This window comes from Danio aesculapii, chromosome 2 (genome assembly GCF_903798145.1).
Source record: "Danio aesculapii chromosome 2, fDanAes4.1, whole genome shotgun sequence".
NCBI lineage: Eukaryota > Metazoa > Chordata > Actinopteri > Cypriniformes > Danionidae > Danio > Danio aesculapii.
This window is the reverse complement of record NC_079436.1, coordinates 6,224,958-6,245,084: the sequence shown is the minus strand read 5'-3', so window position 1 is coordinate 6,245,084 and position 20,127 is coordinate 6,224,958. Positions and strand designations below refer to the sequence as shown.

The following is a 20,127-nucleotide window of genomic DNA, read 5'->3' as shown; positions in this document are numbered from 1 at the left end:
GGTGTCTGTAAAGTTTCAGCTCAAAACACCCATCAGATACCTCGTACTGCGCCTTTAAGGCTAGTCCTCCCCGCCCACCGTTTCTACGTGCCTTTCTGCGTGCCTTAATCTCCTCCCTCGGCTAAGTCAAACAACAGACAGCCTTAAAGGAAGCAGATCTCACATATCTGTCATGTTATCTTAGGTATGGTGTATAGACCGTCATATTGGGGTGATATAAACACACCCAGTCCTTTTTTTCAATTTAGCAACATAAAAACGGTGGACCAATTTGAGCGGTTTTCAGATGATTGACAGCTGCGCGTATTAACATGTCCTGGTAGTTGCGTGTATAATCATATCAGCAAGACCAGATAGTAAGCATTGTTTTGTCATCTTTCAGGTTAAATCTCAGCTTTAATGCGCTTTTTAAATAAATAAATAAAAACAAAGCAGCTGCTTGCCATCGCGACAGCAATAAAATCCAATGGACGGCCGATCGCTTTCACTCCAAAATGGCGGAATTACGGGGATGCTGCTGGCCGCTGCTGTTGCAATGGAACGTTCTATTGAGTTTCGCCTCTTGGTGATTCTAAGCTCTTTGGTGGAACATAAAAGCTGCATTGTTTCCAGTTTGCATGTGTGCTAGTTCTGGCTTCCCTTTGTGGAATGACAATAGAGACTACTGCCATCTGCAGGTATGGAGAGACACATCTTCTCATACCAGCACATGCTCACTTGGAAAATGTGCTCTGGTGTACATTTTTAAGAACCGAGAAATATGTGATTGTGGGTATATATGGCTGCATGTTATATTTAAAACGAATGCTATGGTGCAGTAGCACTGACTGCTTGCTTTACTTTTACTTTTGCACGATGACAAACCACAAACGACGCCAGACTTGGAAGGCAGAGTGGACTGTGGTTCAAGTCTGAGGACGGTTTCAGAAACCAGGGAAAACGAAACCCAAAATAAGCAGCGTGAGCCGACCAGCTTCTCTCCCAGACACGCAAGAACGTTATTATTTGCTAAAAAGTATGCAGCGACTTCTGGTGGATATACGAGAATTGGCACGCACCCCAGTGACATTTGAGCTTGTCAAAAATGTACACGGCACCCTCTAGTGGATTTGTGTAAACAAAAAGTGCAAGACAACGTAGTCCAGGGTACATATTTGTCAGTTCTCAATAAATGTAGTCCTGGGCACATATTTCCAATGAGCCTGGGTTGTCTCATGCAGGTTTGTCATATGTGGTCCGTATGTTGTGTTCACGTAAGTGCTGAACGATAAATTGCATGTGATTGTTGTGCACATTATTCTACAAAGCTGGCTTAGTAGTCTTAGTAGCATTCGAAGCAGTGTAGCATTCTAATCTGTAGCGTTTTATGCAGTGACAAACGTATTGCATCGTTACATACTTTATTATCAGGGAAATTATAAAAAGAACTTTAACAAATTATATGTGGTCATGCGTTTATTAATCCTGTTGAATCAAATGAAAGCAGTTATATTTTGTTTTCCCAACGTTATAAAGATTTCCCATAGGGTGGTATTTCCTGGGTTTTGCAGGGAATATTTGGTTGTTCTGTGTGACTCAAGAGAGAGAGCGCCCTCTGGCCTCCTGAGGAATTTTGCCACTGATCACATCATCGTACTTTCCTCACATGATGTGCAAGACAATCGCAGCATTTGCTAAATCGCAAATGTGATTTAATGTCGATATACACTCACAGGCCACATTATTAGGTACACCTTACTAGTACCAGGTTGGACCTTCTTCTGTCTTCAGAACTGCCTTAATCCTTTGTGGCATAGCTTCAACAAGGTCCTGGAAATATTCCTCAGATTTTGGTCTATATTATCATAATAGCATCACGCAGTTGCTGCAGATTTGTTGGCTGCACATCCATGATGTGAATCTCCCATTCCACCACATTTCAAAGGTGCTCTATTGGATTGAGTTCTGGTGACTGTGGAGGCCATTTGAGTACAGTGAACTAATTGTCATGTTCAAGAAACCAGTCTGAGAGGATTCACGCTTTGACATGGCTCATTATGCTTCTGGAAGCCATCAGAAGATCGGTACACGGTTTACATAAAGGGATGGACATGTTCAGCAACAATACTCTGGTAGGCTGTGGCGTTGACACGATATTCAGTTGGTACTAATGGGCTGAAATTGTGCCAAGAAAATATCCCCCACACCATTACACCACCACCAGCCTGAACCGTTGATACAAGGCAGGATGGATCCATGCGTTCATGTTGTTGACGCCAAATTCTGACTTTACCATCCGAATGTTGCAGCAGAAATCGAGACTCATCAACATTTTTCCAATCGTCTGTTGTCCAATTTTAGTGAGCCTGTGCGAATTGGAGCCACAGTTTCCTGTTCTTAGCTGACAGGAGTGACACCCGGTGTGGTCTTCTGCTGCTGTAGCCCATCCGCCTCAAGGTTGGACGTGTTGAGCGTTCAGAGATGCTCTTCTGCATACCTCATTTGTAACAACCTTTGGCATCAACAAGGAATTTGCGCCCACAGAACTGCCGCTCACTGGATATTTTCTATTTTTCAGAGCATTTTCTGTAAACACTAGAGATGGTTGTGTGTGAAAATCCCAGTAGATCAGCAGTTTCTGAAATACTCAGACCAGCCTATCTGTCACTTACCTTTCTTCCCCATTCTGATGCCCGGTTTGAACTGCAGCAGATTGTCTTGATCATGCCTAAATGCATTGAGTTACTGCCATGGGATTGGCTGATTAGAAATTTGTGCTAACGAGCAGTTGGACAGGTGTACCCAATTAAGGTCGGGAGTGTATATTCACGTGCAGCTTTTTGACCCAGATGCGAGCTGATGCAAGGCAGCAAAACAGTTCGTTTTCATTACTGCTGATACATCAGCTTGGTGTGTTCCAGGCGTTATGCTCACTAGATCTATTATTTGATGTAGTTTTCTTAAACCTTTTAAAAATTGTGATCACATTTCACAATATTACAGTTAATTCAAATATATATTTAAAAATGTGATTTTTCTACCTATAATTGCTACGTCTTACATTTAAAACAAATATATTTTTCTTAAAAACCATTTTAAATTTAAACTTAGTAATAAAAATGAGCGAATTCAAGGAATCATATCATATATGAAATTACTGCAATGTGGTTTAATCTTTCTTCTTCTCTCTTACAGCGGCCACCATGGTGGAGGTAGGCAGAGACAAGAAGAACCCCGACGAATTCGCCATGGCTCTGGATCAGGCTCTTGGTGATTTTGCCTTCCCCGATGAGTTTGTGTTTGATGTCTGGGGAGCCATCGGAGATGCCAAACAGGGACGCTTTTAAACGCTGCTACAAACCCGCACCGAAAAAACTCAAGGGGACCCTGTTCAAAATCAGCCACTTGAAGCTAGCGTTTGAGTTTATGCGATTGGCAGAAATATTTTTACAAATAATCACTCTGTTTTGTTTTTTGTCTTCACTCAATACATTCTGAAGCGCTTCAGTAGCATCTAGGCACCATGTTTTGACCTATCAGCACGAGAATCTAGAGCGTTTATATCTGTGGGTAGAATTTGTAGGTGAAATGTGATATTTAACACAAGGGAAAGGGTGATGTTTGAAACACTATTGCACAGAATTTTATATAGAATTATGAACATCAGTCATATTTTAGACGTTTTAATTTATTTAATGAAGTTAAATAATAAATAACTTTAATATGTAGAAAAAATAAATAAATATGGAACTTAAAATAGTGCCAACCTAAGTAAATTTCAGAAATATCACATCGTCAGACATCACATTGATTTTATTATGAGCTTATTGTAAAATAAGGGATCACTTTGTATGATAGTTGTATGTATTTTGTGCCTTCGCTATGTTGTCAATCTAATTTTGTATGTGCAATTTCTGTTGTTTGCAATTACAGCTTTCGCCTTTGCCTGATTTATTCGTTTGTTTTTTTGTTACAATTATTAAAGGTGACCATAGATGCTCTGCATTACATTGTGAATGTAATCATTCAGTCCTATCTTTGTTCAGCATTATAATTTAAGTTACAACATTTATTTTTTATTTAAAACACTGAATTATGCTTTAAATGTTAGCATTTATAGACTGAACTAATGATTAATTGGATTTACTACGTTTTTTAGGTAACTGGTTAGAAATTATTTATAGGGCCAGAATTTAAACAAATATAGCTTACATTTACCATAAAGTTTAGTAAATCCAATGTATAATTTTTATCACTGCAGACCGGTGTGGATGAAGTACTTTTTCCTGTGAGAGCTGATGCTGCGACAGAGAATCTCTGCTTCACTGCCACCTGCTGGCGCGCAAATCATGTTGTCATTTATTTCCTGTAACGTATTTTCCGTCAGACAAAACAGCTCCACGAGCTGGAACCATACACAGGTAGAACTGATATTTGAACATAAATATGTTTTATTAAAATCATTTGTAACAAAACAAGGCTAGTTTCTTACACATTTAATTTCAGGAAACTGTTTTTTAGTAAAGTGAGTGTTGTACATGCGACATAGCCTACTTTGTGTTTTGTTTTCAGGTTATCAACAAGATTTTACGAATTTAAAGAAATACTTCACCTAAAATGAAAATTCTGTCGTTTACTTACCCTCGGTTCAAAGCTTTATGATTTTCTTTCTGATATGTGTGTTTTAAACTCGCTCTTATGATATTTAAGACGTTTTAGCACGAATACCTCAGGCATTTCAGCGGTTTGTGTTGTTTTTTTTTTATAGGTCTTAAAGAGATAGTTCACCCAAAGTGAAAGTTTACTCACGATTTCCTCACCCTCAGGTAATTTCATTCATTTATTTTCTTTTCAGCTTAGTCTCTTTATTAATCCATGGTCGCCATAGCGGAATGAACCGCCAACTTATCCAGCATATGCTTTCCAGCTGCAACACATTACTGGGAAACATCCATACACACACTATGGACAATTTAGCTCATCCATTCACCTATACCACATGTCTTTGGACTTTCCTCCTGGTAAAACTAACGCAAACATGGGAAGAACATGCAAACCCCACACAGAAATGCCAACTGACCCAGCCGAGGTTCAAACCAGCAACCATCTCGCTGTAAGGCGACCGTGATACCCACTAATTGTAAACATTGTAAATTTAATTTGTTTCTTCTGTTGAACACAAATGAAGACGTTTTGAAGAAAGCTGGAAACCTGTAACCATCAACTTCCAAAGTATTTGTTTTTCCTACTATGCAGTTACAGATATTCCACCTACTTAATAAATTCTTCTGTATTTAATGCAGCAAATCATTTACTTTTTAACTAAAATATCATAAATATAAAAATGTATCATTTTGTAAGTAAAGAGTGACAATTATTTTCAAACATTTTATATCAACTTTATTCGTAGCCTTATTTTACATATTGTTAAGAAAATACAGTATGGCAAAGGTAATTCCCTCTCAATTTGCAAAAAAAAAAGAAAAAAATTCCAATTTACATAACAGGCCTTAAAGGAACACTCCACTTTTTCTTTCTTTCTTTATTCTTTTGAAAAAAGGCAAATTTCACAAATCCCATAGAGTTAAACAGTTAAATTTTACCATTAAGCAATCTCTGGTCATCTATCCGTGTACTTTTTTTCGGGCACTGTATAATATTATTGCTCCTGCTGCAGTCAATGGTATGGCAGCAAACTTCCTTGATTATTAAGCTAGAATGAGAGTATAGTTCCTAGCCATATCAGTCTAGAAAATAGCAATAACATAAAACTGTCCACCTACAGAAGCATCGAGCTTTAAATAAGACAAGTAGCCAAACTCTTTGGTCATTTTTGAGCAAGATGCTAATGGTCTAATCCGATTCAATCATCTATGCTAAGCTAAAAGTGCGTAACAAAAAAAGTTATAACGTAACGGTTTAACGCTAGAAAAGTTGTAAAATAAGCCTATATGAGTGTTCCTGTAATCCGTGGGTTCTGTCAATAGTACAAAACCTGTATTTTAAAACCAAAGGCAACTCCAATTAAGGACAAAAACTTGGCAATTTTAAACAATTTATAAGAACCTCAAGAAAAGACGATAATTTTTAGGTGGTGCAGATATTATAAAACTCTTCAAATATGTCACTGGGTAACAATCCGTTTTACACAGCTTGCAAGATATGGCTTGGAAGCACATGAGAATTGAAAAGGGTTTCCTAGTCGGACAAAATGTGCCTCAAGAACACAGTGACCGTTTTCAACACATATATTCAATATGGATATGAAATTAAGACCGAAAAAAATATATAAAAATTTTAGCACCCATTATGTGCATGGAGAGTAAGCTTTGGTTCTCAAAGTAATAAGCCAATCTAATGCAAGCCGCGATACCTTCAAATGTAATCAGTAGATGCATTATAACTTCATTTTTGAAGCTTGTCTTGTGCAATAGCAGATAAAATGAAATGACAGGAGCTGGTTGAGGATTGGGTGGATGGATGGATGCCCATCGGAGTGATGTATTGTTCTGGCTGATCTTCCCATTCTTCTTACAGTTCATCTCCAACATGAGCGGTTCTGAAGGCATCTCCAGTCAGCTTTTCTTGGGCTTCCTTCATGCTCGCCACAACTGCACAACACAGACATACAGGTGTGTGTTCAAAGCAATGTCACTTTTTTGGTTCACTTTACAGCAAGATCAGATTTGCTTTAGGATGGTCCGCACGCACGCTTAATCCAATTTTGCATTTCCAAACAAAAGCCTTCATATAGAAACGTTTCCAACCCAGAATCATTACAATGCCCCTCAAATAGAGCTGTGGTGAAAAATCATGAAAATCGACTCTGCGATTTTCAAAATGGGTCGCTATTCTCTCTTGAATGGATTCTCAGCCTAGTTTCTGACAGCAGATGGTGCTGTGTGCTTTACAGCCATACTCTGCTTTCAATCAATGTATAATATACACACCACTCGAACCTAAAACAATCATTAATATAGTTAAGAAAGGTTTTAAGTCTGCATGAAATCAAAACTGACAATGTTTATTTTGCTAGCTCACATTGTTATTCTTGAATAATTAATCCATGCAAGTTAATGACAAAGTCCCTTTAAGGCAAGTCATTTCACTTGGCGGTCATCTTTGAAACGCATCTCGGGTCTGAATAGGGAAACATCAAATTCTCCAAAACTGTTTGTCAAGCTTACGATTGCATTACGTATTTAGAATCACCAATAAAATTAAACATCTGTCTTATAAGTGTCGTTTCTAAACGTTCGAATCATAATAAACGTTCTACGTATGATCATCCTCTGAATAATGCCTCATCTAATCGCGCTGGTCTTCTGAAGTAATTCACAAGTTGGTCTTGATGGCGAATCTCCAGAAATTAAAGTGACTCTTTGTTTACAAGTTTGTGTGCATTTTAAGTAGTTTCTGTCATGTGATGTGCATTTGACAGGACGAACTGTACCTCGCATTGGTTTTATTCAGATTACAAAACCTGTAAACTTTTGTTTTCAATTGCAATGGGTTCATTTAAAAGTAAAGATTTCAAGCTTTATTTGGATAGATTTATTATGTCTGTGAAGCAAGTATTCGCTGAGAGTCCAGTGTTTAGCACATAAACCGTCTTAACAGCACACATCTGGAGTAAGTTTCTCCCTCTGAAAATCGTCAGTCTGTATCGATTGATGATTGGCTCCTGTACTAGTAGGCGGGGCTTCATCTGCCATATTGACCGTTCTACTTTCCCCCATTCAAATCTATACGAGTGACAAGTCTTGAGTATTCTATAGTATTTGTTAATGACCAGTTGCTTCTCACTTTGAAATTCTGTTGACGTCAACCTGAGGGCTTCCATAGCAACCGCATATTAAGACCCCCTCTTAGTTTGCGATGAGGGAGTGAGGTTAAAAAAAGAAAGCCCCGCCCCCTTCTAAATATACTCAACATACTGAGATAAGTTTGAGCAACTCGCTATTCACTGTCACTATTCTTTAGAGTAAGCCGTTTTTACCATAATGTCGTGAAATAAAAGCCATATATGTGACTCACGGTGCACTACAAACTGAATACATCACCGACAACTATGACGACTAGTACTAGTACTACGACGACTACTACTACAATGATGACTACTACTACCAGACTATTAAGATGATGACCATTACGACGACGACCTTTATGACTACTACTACTACTACTACAACTACTACGACTATAACAATAACTACTACTCCAACGACAACTACTACTACAACTACTACAATGAACACTATTACGACTACAACAATTATTACGACAACAACAACGATGACAGCGACTAGAACAACTACTACTACAGATTTATAATTAAAGTTATAAAAAACTTAAATAAAAGAATTCTAAATCAAAAGTTATTTTATATTTCTATTCCTCGAGAGCATTTAACTGCTGTTAAAACTAGCCTAGAGCATCATCTGCTGCTAAATCTAACCTAGAGCTTCATCTGCTGTTTAAAAAAATAGCATAGAGTGCCATCTGCTGTTAAAAACTAAGTTTGAATAAAAAGGAGTATAGGCATAAACTTAAAAAATTTGTTCATTTGTTTTCCTTCGGCTTAGTCTCCATTTCAAAGGTCGCCACAGTGGAATGAACCACCAACTATTTCGGCATATGTTTTACACAGCAGATGCCCTTCTAGCTGCAACCCTGTACATAACAAGTCTCTTGAACAATTTCTTGCCACAACCCTTTCCTCAAATGGTAATTTGCATGAAATGACAGTGTTTGATGTTTGTAATGTGTGATTATTTAATCCTCAATTGCATTTAAATGTATGTGAAGTTATAAAAATATATATTTTTACAGTGGGCCGAGGTTAAATGTTATGCCCCAAAGCTAAATTTGGCTTGTTAAAAAAATTATTAAATAAAAATAATTTTAAAATATTTAAAAATTGGTACGAACTAAACAATTACTAAATCAAAAACACTTGATCTCATTAAATATTGATGTCCTTTCCCCAAAGTTTAATCCAAAAAATCTAAACAGCATAAATAAAACAGTACAAATGCAAAAATTTGCATTGGATAAATGGATAATGGAGAAAAACTAGATATTTAAGTCAACTTGTTTGTTTTAGCCAATCCGTTCATTTTTTTAACTTGCTGTCTTTTTTCTTACCTTGATCCGCGTTGCTGTAGAAGTACTTGTAGTTGGGGTTCCCATTCTTGTTTGTGATCTCAGAGTGGACCTTCCCAGTGGGATCTATCACAGAACAGGCATAATTTTTACATTCATTTTGGGAAAGGCAAACTGGTAGTTAACTGACACTAAGGCCAATGATGGTGGTCACATAAGAATAAAGTGTTGTGTTCCTGATAGAATTTTTGTTGTTGTTGTTAATCAAACAACAAATGAAAATAAAAGATTAATTAACTTCTCTTTATTGAACTACTATAGTAAAATAAATGTACACTCACCTGCCACTTTATTAGGTACAACTGTCTAACTGCTCATATACGCAAATTTCTAATCATGGTCAAGACGATCTGCTGCAGTTTAAACCAAGCATCAGAATGGGGAAGAAAGGGGATTTAAGTGACTTTGAACGGGGCATGCTTGTTCGTGCTAGACGGGTTGACCGGAGTGTTTCAGAAACTGCTGATCTACTGGGATATTCACGCACAACCATCTTTAGGGTTTACAGAAAATGGTCTGAAAAAAAGAAAATATCCAGTGAGCGGCAGTTCTGTGGGCGCAAATGCCTTGTTGATCCCAGAGGAGAATGGCCTGACTGGTTTGAGCTAATAGAATGGCAACAGTAACTTAAATAACCATTCGTTACAACTGAGGTATGCAGAAGAGCATCTCTGAACAAGCAACACATTGAACCTTGAGGCGGATGGGCTGCAGCACCAGAAGACCACACTGGGTGCCACTCCTGTCAGCCAAGAACAGGTAACTGAGGCTACAATTTGCACAGACAGCCCAAACTATAGAAGATTGGACTATAGAAGATTGGAAAAACATTTTCTGGTCTTAGGCTCGATTTATGCAGCGAGATTCGGATGGTAGGGTCAAAATTTGGCGTCAACAACATAAAAAAAAAACATGGATCCATCCTGCCTTGTATCAATGGTTCAGGCTGGTGCTGGTGGTGGTGTAATGGTGTGGGGGATATTTTCTTGGCACACTTCGGACCCACAACTTAACATCGTGTCAACGCCACAGCCTACCTGAGTATTGTTGCTGACCATGTTCATCCCTTAATGACCGCAGTGTCCCCATCTTCTGATGGCTACTTCCAGCAGCATAATGCGCCATTTCATAAAGAGCGAATCATCTCAGACTGGCTTCTTGAACATGACAATGAGTTCACTGTACTCAAATGGCCACCACAGTCACCAGATCTCAATCCAATAGAGCACCTTTGGGATGTGGTGGAATGGGAGATTCGCATCATGGATGTGCAGCTAACAAATCTGCAGCAAATGCATGATGCTATCATGTCAATATGGGCAAAAATCTCTGAGGAACATTTCCAGTACCTTGTTGAATCCATGCCATGAAGGATTAAGGCAGTTCTGAAGGTAAAAGGGGGTCCAACCCGGTACTAATAAGGTGTACCTAATAAAGTGGCCAGTGAGTGTAAATCAAGTTATATACATGAAGAAATGTGAATGCATTTTAATAACCTTCTGTACAAGGTATTATTTGTAAATGGTTTAATTTCTTTCCAAATTTTTTCTATTTTAGGGTATATATTTTAAAATTGCACATCATTGGGTGTTTAACATATTAAAAGATAAAAACGCTGGATATCAAGGCTTGTATGCCTTATATAATTTCAAAAGAAAAAAGCTGCACAATGTGGCATCATCTCATTATTTTGTATTCCCATTTGTTTTGCATTTACAAGAGAAACAGATGAAGCTCCAAAGGAGAAGCACGCAAATTCCATCAAAAACAATGGCGGCGTCCATGCTCCACATAAAGTAAATAGATTTTTTGGAATAACTTAAACATGTTGTGTTTTTTTTTTTCTACATACCTCAAAAAAGAGAAATACTTTAAATTAAATCAGATTTACATTCCTCCCCTTTAAGGGATTTGAGGTCAATTTGGGATTTTTATAAAACCACTGACAGGAGTTTTGGGCCTAAAGTTTACATATGTTAATAAATTGGAGGAAGCTTAAAGTATCCGTTATTTGCAAATCCAAACGTTGACAGGTATGCTGTATAAACAATTCAGCATTGATACATTAAAGAGCATATTGTAGTTTAGACACCCCAGTGAGTCAAGTAGGAACTAGATTTTCTTTAAAATATACGTTAAAGTTTAGTATTAAGCCATCTGGAGTCGTTTTTAGTCACGGAAATTTACTTCAGCATCTGAAAAATCGCCAGACCGGAAGTGACGTCGGATGAGGGAGATCGCGCATATAAATAAGTCCCTAATCTGACGTCACCGGGGTGGTTTAAAAAAAAAAAAAAAAGCGAATTTTCCGGAAGTGGAAAAACAGACACATTTTCTTTAAAATTTGTGCCCTTGCGCTTCGTAAAACATTTTAATATTGTATTATATAGTATTTTCACAAACGATTCTACCTTTTTTTAAATTTTAACCTACAATATGCTCTTTAACATCATCACAGGAATCATATTTGGCATGTTCACGTGTTCCTTTAAGCAATAGTTTGTGTTAAAGTAGCAAATTTGCTTAGCTGATTTGTTTATGAATTACCAAGGAAGAGAATTCTGGGAATGTAACCGCCATCTGGACTGAAGGACTCATCCTTGGGCTCCTCTTCATCCTATGGCCACCACCATGTAATGAGAATATGCAATATAAAAAAACAATACTTGTTACTATACAGGCACAACTCTATGTAATATGCAAAAAGTAAGAACTACTACTCACCTCCAAATTTATCATGACAAAGTTGTGAGCCAGTTCAGATATGTCCTTGGATTCAGCAAACTTGGGCTTTAGTGCTGAAGATATCAATCATAAACATCATTATTCTTCAGGGTAACAGAACTTGTACATACACTACTGTTCAGAAGTTATGGGTCAGTAATGCTTTTTACTTTTCATTCATTCATTTTCCTTCGGCTTAGTCTCGATTTTAGAGGTTGCCACAGCGGAATGAACCACCAACTATTCCAGCATATGTTTTACACAGCGGATGCACTTCCAGCCCCAACCCAGTACTAGGAAACACTCATTCACACACACACAACTGCCAATTTTGTTTACCCAATTCACCTACAGCACGTCTTTGGACTGTGGGGGAAACCGGAGCACCTGAAGGAAACCCACCCCAACACCAAGAGAACATGCAAACTCCACACAGAAATGCCAACCGGCCAAGCCGGGACTCAAACAAGCGACCTTTTTGCTGTGAGGTGACCGTGCCAACCACTGAGACACCGTGCTGCCTATATACATATTAGGGCTGCATGATCCTGGAAAAAAATATATTTATTTTCTGCGATTTCTATTGCGATATTTCACCAAATAACTTTTATAGCTCTATTTTGAAATCATTTATATTGAATGTTAAGCTTTTGTAGAGGAGTGCATCTGTAGAAAATATAATAGATTACCAGCATAGATAAATACAGTAGAGCAAAAAAATCATGTGTTAGCCAATGCAGGACCAACAGTGGTCAATCATAAGCATATAATCCTCTCGAAATTACTTCATAAATAAACTTCAGTTATTTTAAGTGAAGTTTCATAAACTAATTTCGAGAGGAGCACGTGATATGATTGAGCACGTCTGGCCACTCATCTGTAATCAGTAATAATCCAATCAGAGTGATCCTAGTCTACTATAAATGGATCATTTTCTCCCTACTGTTTCTATCTTCGTTTGGAAGAATCCCCCCTTCCACCCCATCTCCTCCTTTTCCTCCCTTTTCTATAGGGGGAGCTCTCGAGACCTACCTGATCTCGGATCTCCTGATATGCTTATCGACCGGGCAGGAGGCCTGGGCTCAAATATCTCCGAGCTCAGGGTTCTCTCCCGGGACAGCATGCCAAACCTGCTTTATACGCCAAGCATATCTAAGTGGGAACTCTTGAAATGTAGTTTTCCTCGGTGCTTAACTCTACATTTGTATGTTCGTTTATTTATCCATTAAAACAAAACTCTAGTGTAGAAAAATGGATTTATTTGCAATATTGGTTCATTAAAATAAAAACAATGACTATAATAAAAAATACTTTTTCGGGGCCAAAATGGTTTCTCCGGTGGTTCCCATGCAAAATTCATCAAACTTTCTCAGTAAATAGCAGCAAGGCATCTGCCGACAATGTGGTAACAGGCTCAGAACCATGGCATCAACACTGAGCAACAATCTTAAAACTCACCACTCACTTTTACCCCATGTTACTTTGTGTCCTACTCTACCCTAGACATAGACAACTAAGAAGAGTCTATTCTCATAGGTGCCGATGATCTACTATGATCAGACGCAATGGAAAAAATGAATTCTCTACCGAGAGTAGTTTCTAGTTTGTTTATTAATTGCCACATCAGCAACTTATGGCTATTTCATGGCAAGATCAATATAGATAATAACGTGTATCATAATAATAGTAGTTTCATATTTCAATAAGAGGATGTATTAAACTAATAATTTAATGTTTTAAAATTACAGACATTTCTACCTTGAGTTAAGGCGTGCTTACACTAGAGTTTGAGCTTGTGAAATTCTGTCGTACAGCGCTGCGAATAGGGGCATAGATAAATACAGTAGAGAAACAGTATTAATGAAGGAGTCTAATAATATTAAGGTGCAGAAATAAAATGATCAAACAAACAAAAAAATACATTAAATAAAATACATTTTTGTTAAAGCTACAAAATGCCCAAATGCTTTAAACACAGTAGGGCTGCACGATTAATCGAAAAAAGATTGCGATCTCGATTCAACCCTACACACGATCTTAATTCAGCTTTTATGCAATTCAGCCAATTATAATCTCAATTTCAGGACAGAAGTGCACGTCTCACTTTGTTTTAAATACGTTGCTCAGCAACATGGACACCTCCAAATGATGTTAAAAGTGTCACACACTGTATTTATAAGGTATAATTCACCCCAAAATATTATTTGTCATAATGCAATGACGTATTTGAGGCCACGAAATCACACGTGAGCTGATGCACTGTTTGTTTACTACCAAGAGGACGTACGCTTGCCCCGAATTGATGTGTACTTTAGTGAACAGAACCTGTATAGGCTGTGAATAACAGGTAATCAATGTGTAATTAACGTTTAGTTTGTTGCACAGAGTGATCGTTTGGGAGCCCTGCAGGAAGTATGATTTGCATGTATGTTTTTTCCTCACAGCGACCGCAGGCATGAAGCTGGACTTTCACCAGGTGCCACATCGCGAAACGGACGAGGCTTTTATTCTTGTGATATTCTTTAAAACAACAGGCGCGATCAAAAGAAACTGACTGTAAAATCGAGATATATCCAGCTGCAGAACCGCACACATTTCAGGCACACACAATCTAACACACACAATCTAGGCAAACCATATATGGTAACTAACTAACTCCTTAGGAGCATTATCGCCCCCTATTGAATTTTACGAATATTCTTTCCCATTTCAGTCATTATATCATTATTATATCGTAACAATCATTTTAACATCTGTGCCGTTTTGGAACTCAAATTATGTAAATAAAAATAATTGGTTAAAGACACTTATGACTTTATTCACGTGTCCACATACACAAAGAAAACATAATAGACCGTCTCATTGTAGGATTAAGTGTAATAAACTAATTTGGGATCTTAATATTATCATACTTGGTTTTGTTGTAAAATATAAAAGCAAACAATATTGTGTCAAATTACAGTTAATTACTATAGTTAATTATTCAAACAATATATATAGCTATGAGCTGATTATCTTAACTGATTATAAACTACTATATTTAGCTAAAGAGTAGCAACTGTTAATAATTAGTTTGTATTGCTAATTTAATTGCAACTATAATTACAACAAATTACCAGTCCTTTATGGTTTAAAAATAATTTTTAAATAGTATTTAATGTGAGAATTGAGAAATCAATAATAAAAAGTTATTAGAAAATTAAGCAAATAAATACTATTAAATCGCTTGAGTAAAATATTAATATATGTTATACATCGATTTTTTTAATTACATTTAAAGATGGATTATTTCCTATATTAACTTTTGCTTCATTATAAATGAATCCATTATATAAATGAAACCTGTCCAATTTAGATTGTTCAGCAAGGCCTAGATCGTGTGTGCTGGATTGTGTGTGCCTGAAACATGTGTGGTTATGCGGGCCTGCAGCTGGATATTATTGGTAAAATCAGACCGATAAACACAAGTAGGAAATTTCCGGAACTACGTCATATCATTAATATCATTCAATGTTTTTTAACTAATTATTTTTAATGTTTTTATAAATTGTTTTAATGATTATAAGGATTTTTATAACCATACCAGATTTTTTTTTTTTTTAAATGCAACTTTGATACATCATTTGCTTTTGTTTAGATCTCAGACAGGTCTACAGAGCATGGGTTGCTCTCAAGCGGCAACCTCCCGCTCTCCCTCGGGAAGCCAATACGGAAGTAACTGAAACTGCAATTCATCAAAATTCCGCTAGTCCTGGCTCCATAATAGAGCAAATTTCAATTGAGCCCACTGTTAGAATGGCCAACTTTACAGCAGAAAAAAGGTGTTTACAGCCTGGTACAAAGAACGATTTGGGTTCATATAGCTATTATTACCCTCCATGACAACTGTGAGGGGGTGAATTTTTTTATAACTCATTCATTTCCTTTATATTAGGTTATATTAAGTTTGCATAATTAAGGGCATGGCCACTTGAGTGACAGCTAGGTCTCGCTGGTCGCCGTCACTTCACCTCAGCTGAATCCAGCAGATTAGCCACTGATCTCGGCATATTCATCGTATTTTTGTTTTGTTTTATGAGGTTTTACACAGTCAGCTGCCTTTTGGACTTATTTCTTACAATTATCAGATGATATGGGATGCTGTGTGCACTTAATTGTGCTCACAAACCATTCATGTGGCCTCCGTTTCCCATGTGAGTAAAGTTATATACTTGTATACCATCTCTATAAATGTATTTGTTTTATTTAAGATCATTTATCATTAATATTTTTCTTTAGACCCATAAAGCACTCCAGAATGTGACAGATTGATTAGCTGTAGGCTCTAGAACGGTCATCTGAAGCGTTGTCATACAGTGTTATGCTGGATTTCATCAATAGTCTTGCATTTACTAACACAGACTATATCTGAAGTGTTTGGAAGTAATTCGCGTTTTCCTCCTGTAGAAAAACATCATAAGAACAATGCTTAGTGGCTCAATGTATTACTACAGTGTTTTTGAAAATCTAAACACTTTATTGATATAGTGTACAGCCAAGCACATGTGGTCAGAACAGAAAAGAGTCGTAGGTAATAAAATATCAAGCGTTTCTCCCAAAGTAAAGTCTGTCTGCCAGGTCTAAGCAAAGTGCCAGCAGGCGTCTGTAGCTCCGCCCACTCTCCGCCTTTTTGCCCTTGTTTGGTATTCCGCCATGGGTGCGATGACGCGCGAACAAAATGGCGTCGGTTGGCCGCGCCTACTTGTAGCTTCTTTTGCAGTGTTCAGAAACCTATGGGTGACGTCACGGATACTCTGTCCATATATTTTACAGTCTATGGTAACTATTGAACAAAAATGATTGATGTTATTTTATTTAGCATCGTTTCATTTATGAGGAAAAAGCTGCAATATGGATGTAACATATGGGAAATTGGCACTTGTGTGACTTTGGTAAATCAAACATAAATTGTTCAAAAACCTTGACAGAGACATTTCTTGAGTGTTTTTACAATACTGTAAAACACAAGCCTACACAAAAGATGTAGAAAGGGTTTCACTATTTTAGTGAAAACAATTTTTTAAGGCAAGGTTGACATTTGCATGGAATTGCTCATATGCAACATTAATGCACCACCCTTCAAAGAACTACCTAATCCTTATAGTAGGAAATACCTAAGTCCAACAGATTTTTTGCATTTATTTTAATAATCTTGCAGCAATGATGCATTTCCAAATTAAATGAATGAATAAATTACTGATCCCAGTACTTTTAAAGGGCACCTATGGTGAAAAATCTACTTTTCAAGCTGTTTGGACAGACATATGTGTAGATATAGTGTATAAACCGTCATATTGGGGTGATATAAAACACACCCAGTGCTTTCTTTTTTTCAATTTAACAACATAAAAATGGTGGACAAATTGGAGCGGTTTTCAGAGCCACCGCAACTTGATGAAGGAGTGCGGTCCCCCCCGCCCACCGAATTGATTGACAGCTGCATGTATTAACAAGATAGCAACTGTACAACAAATATTCATTGGTAAAGTTCTTACTGTAATATTTCTCACAAACGCTACATGAGATCTGCTTCCTTTAAGGCTGTCTGTTGTCTGACGCAGCCGAGGGAGGAGATTAAGGCACGCAGAAAGGCACATAGAAACAGTGGGCAGGGAGGACTAGCCTTAAAGGCGCAGTACGACAAAACAGCCCCCTAGTGCAAAAAAGTATAAAATAGAATCTTGTAAAAGGTATCATGAAATATCTGATGGGTGTTTTGAGCTGAAACTTTACAGACACTTTCTGGAGACGCAAAACACTTATATTAAATCTGAAAAAAGGGCTAACCTAGGTGCCCTTTAACTGAAGTGTATTTCAAGTCTTATGATAGACATTTAGGTGCATTAAATGTATGCTGAACAGAAACTAAAGACAAAACTAGCATCACACCTTTGCAGGCTCCACACCAAGTCTTGTGAACAATGACCATCAGAGGAAGCCCACTAGACAAAACGAAAATCAGAATAAGGTCAGATTAAAAAAAACAAAAACAAGACACTATAAAAAAAATTGTAAAATGTAAACTTAATCTAAGATAACTCTCAGTCCCTCACTGACAAATGAATCCCATTTCATAAAGAACACTGGTAATTCTGTCTAACATTGTCAAACCTGATGTGAATCATAGTCATGTTTGAAAAACTTGACATAAAATATTATTTTTACAACTTTGTGATTGACAAATCAGGCTTTTATGGCTCTTGCAGGACAGGAATACATTGAACTATATATTTATCTATATGGATATAAAATTATGAAACAGTTGTCCACTAGTTGTTAACACATAATGCACATAAATAGCAGAGGTTGGTCTATATCTCCCAATAATATGTATTATATGCATGTATGATATTTATTGTGATTAGTTTTGTACATTTATCAAAATCCTGATGGATCACGTGATTAATTTTATATTATTTATAATAAAAAAATCTGTTTTATTTCTGCATATTTAAACATGAAATCATTTGAAGGCCCTAGAGATGTGTTTTGAATATAAAAGATGTGCTTATTACACTTCTGAATGTCTGCCATAGGCCCTTTTTCTACAGATTTCAAAAAAGATAACCTACAGCAGTTCAAATTACTACAGAACCACAGGTTTGTGCAATATGTACCTTGCTTCAGCCTCCTTCTTTCCATCTTCAAGGCTTCGCCAATGAATGTGGTCCCCAAATCCTTGAATACACACAAATATATGCATTATAGATATTTAACAAGATACGTCCGGTTATGAACAATTGTACCTGTTTGAACAAGCCACGACTACAACCACAGAACAAAGGGATCGGCCACAAAGCACCTGTGATCAGACAACTCATATAGCTATAGTCTTTCATTCAGTCCTATAGCTTGACTCATTTCCTAAATGCAATAACAGAACTAACTTCATCAACCTACATGCATAACCCTGAGGTCATTTGATCACTTATAAACATTATTATGAATTAAGGCTGTACAAATTCAACCAAACCAGGTTTAAGACTAGTTCTGAATTAAAAAATGGGCTACTGCTTTCACATATACTGCATTCAATTATGTCGACACTGAGATTAATACTGAGTTTTATCTCGGTCAATCTGAAGTTACATTAGATCGAGCTCGGGGTCAAAAGCCGGTGGTCTAGCACTGCTAGCTTGGGGATTGTCTGGTCGATTATCTAAATTCACTGACACATTACCTCGTCCATTGCCATCCGCTGACACCTCCGCGAAATGTGACGCTATAAAAAACTGAATAAACGAGACCAGCGCAACGTTGAGTAAAGACGACGGCATTTTTATTCCAACTGTAGCTAGCCTTGAGCTGCCTGGAATGGCTGTGTCGGACATAAACCGCTGGGTCCTAAATCCTGTCAACTTTTAGCGCACTGATGGCGTCAGTTCAAATGCGTCACATTTGTCCCCTCCCATGGCCACAGTGTTATGAATTTATATATATATATATATATATATATATATATATATATATATATATATATATATATATATAAATATATATATATATATATATATATATATATATATATATATTATGTTTATTGTAATTAGAATTTCAACTTTTCATGAAATGGGTGTAGGCTACAATTCGGTCATCTTCGCTTGCATTAAAACCTATGTTAACTGAGTGAAAATTTGCATATACATTCACCGGCCACTTTATTAGGTACACCTTACTAGTACCGAATTAGACCCACTTTTGCTTTCAGAACTGCCTTAATCTTTCGTGGCATAGATTCAACAAGGTACTAGAAATATTCCTCAGAGATTTTGGTCCATATTGACATGATAGTATCGTGCAGTTGCAGATTTGTCAGCTGCACATCCATGATGAGAATCTCCCGCATGGAATGATGGCACTTGTGCGGCCTGCTCCTGTTTGCCAAAATTAAGCCATAGCAATATCACATATCAGCCAGAATTTAACCAAACGAACCAGAACTGACCCTATTCTAGGCCACAATTTGCTTTTACTCTGGCCCAAATCCGGCCGACACCAGACACTTACATCTGGACAACATACTGAATGGAGTGATGGCTCACATATATAACATATGTTTTAAGATAACTGGGCCACATTTTCCATATCTTCTCTGGGCCACTATAGGCGAACGGCTGCATTAGCCAGAGTTTACTGTGCCGAATAATTGCCAATAGTGGCCGAGATATGTGTTAAAATAACTGGGCCACATTTTCCTGAGCCACATTAGGCTCACAGCCA

The 20,127-nt window shown here is 37.2% G+C and overlaps 2 protein-coding genes across 2 annotated transcripts in view; one reads left to right on the top strand and one right to left on the bottom strand.

Moving 5' to 3' along the window:
- Positions 1–3,929, top strand: part of gipc2 (GIPC PDZ domain containing family, member 2) — a 30,950-nt gene extending 27,021 nt beyond the window's left edge. The window contains exon 6 of the mRNA XM_056471746.1: positions 3,175–3,929. Within this exon, the coding sequence (XP_056327721.1) occupies positions 3,175–3,326 (152 nt within the window). The 3' untranslated portion in view covers positions 3,327–3,929. The remainder of the gene's footprint in view (positions 1–3,174) is intronic.
- A 1,435-nt stretch (positions 3,930–5,364) lies between these two features.
- Positions 5,365–19,263, bottom strand: txndc12 (thioredoxin domain containing 12 (endoplasmic reticulum)). The gene is made up of 7 exons (XM_056471734.1): positions 19,088–19,263; positions 18,525–18,585; positions 17,797–17,849; positions 11,869–11,942; positions 11,692–11,761; positions 9,127–9,210; positions 5,365–6,590 (listed from the first exon to the last, which is right to left on the bottom strand). The coding sequence occupies exons 1-7, from the start codon at positions 19,236–19,238 to the stop codon at positions 6,511–6,513; spliced, it is 573 nt and encodes a 190-aa protein (XP_056327709.1). The 5' UTR covers positions 19,239–19,263; the 3' UTR covers positions 5,365–6,510.
- Positions 19,264–20,127: the final 864 nt, after the last annotated feature.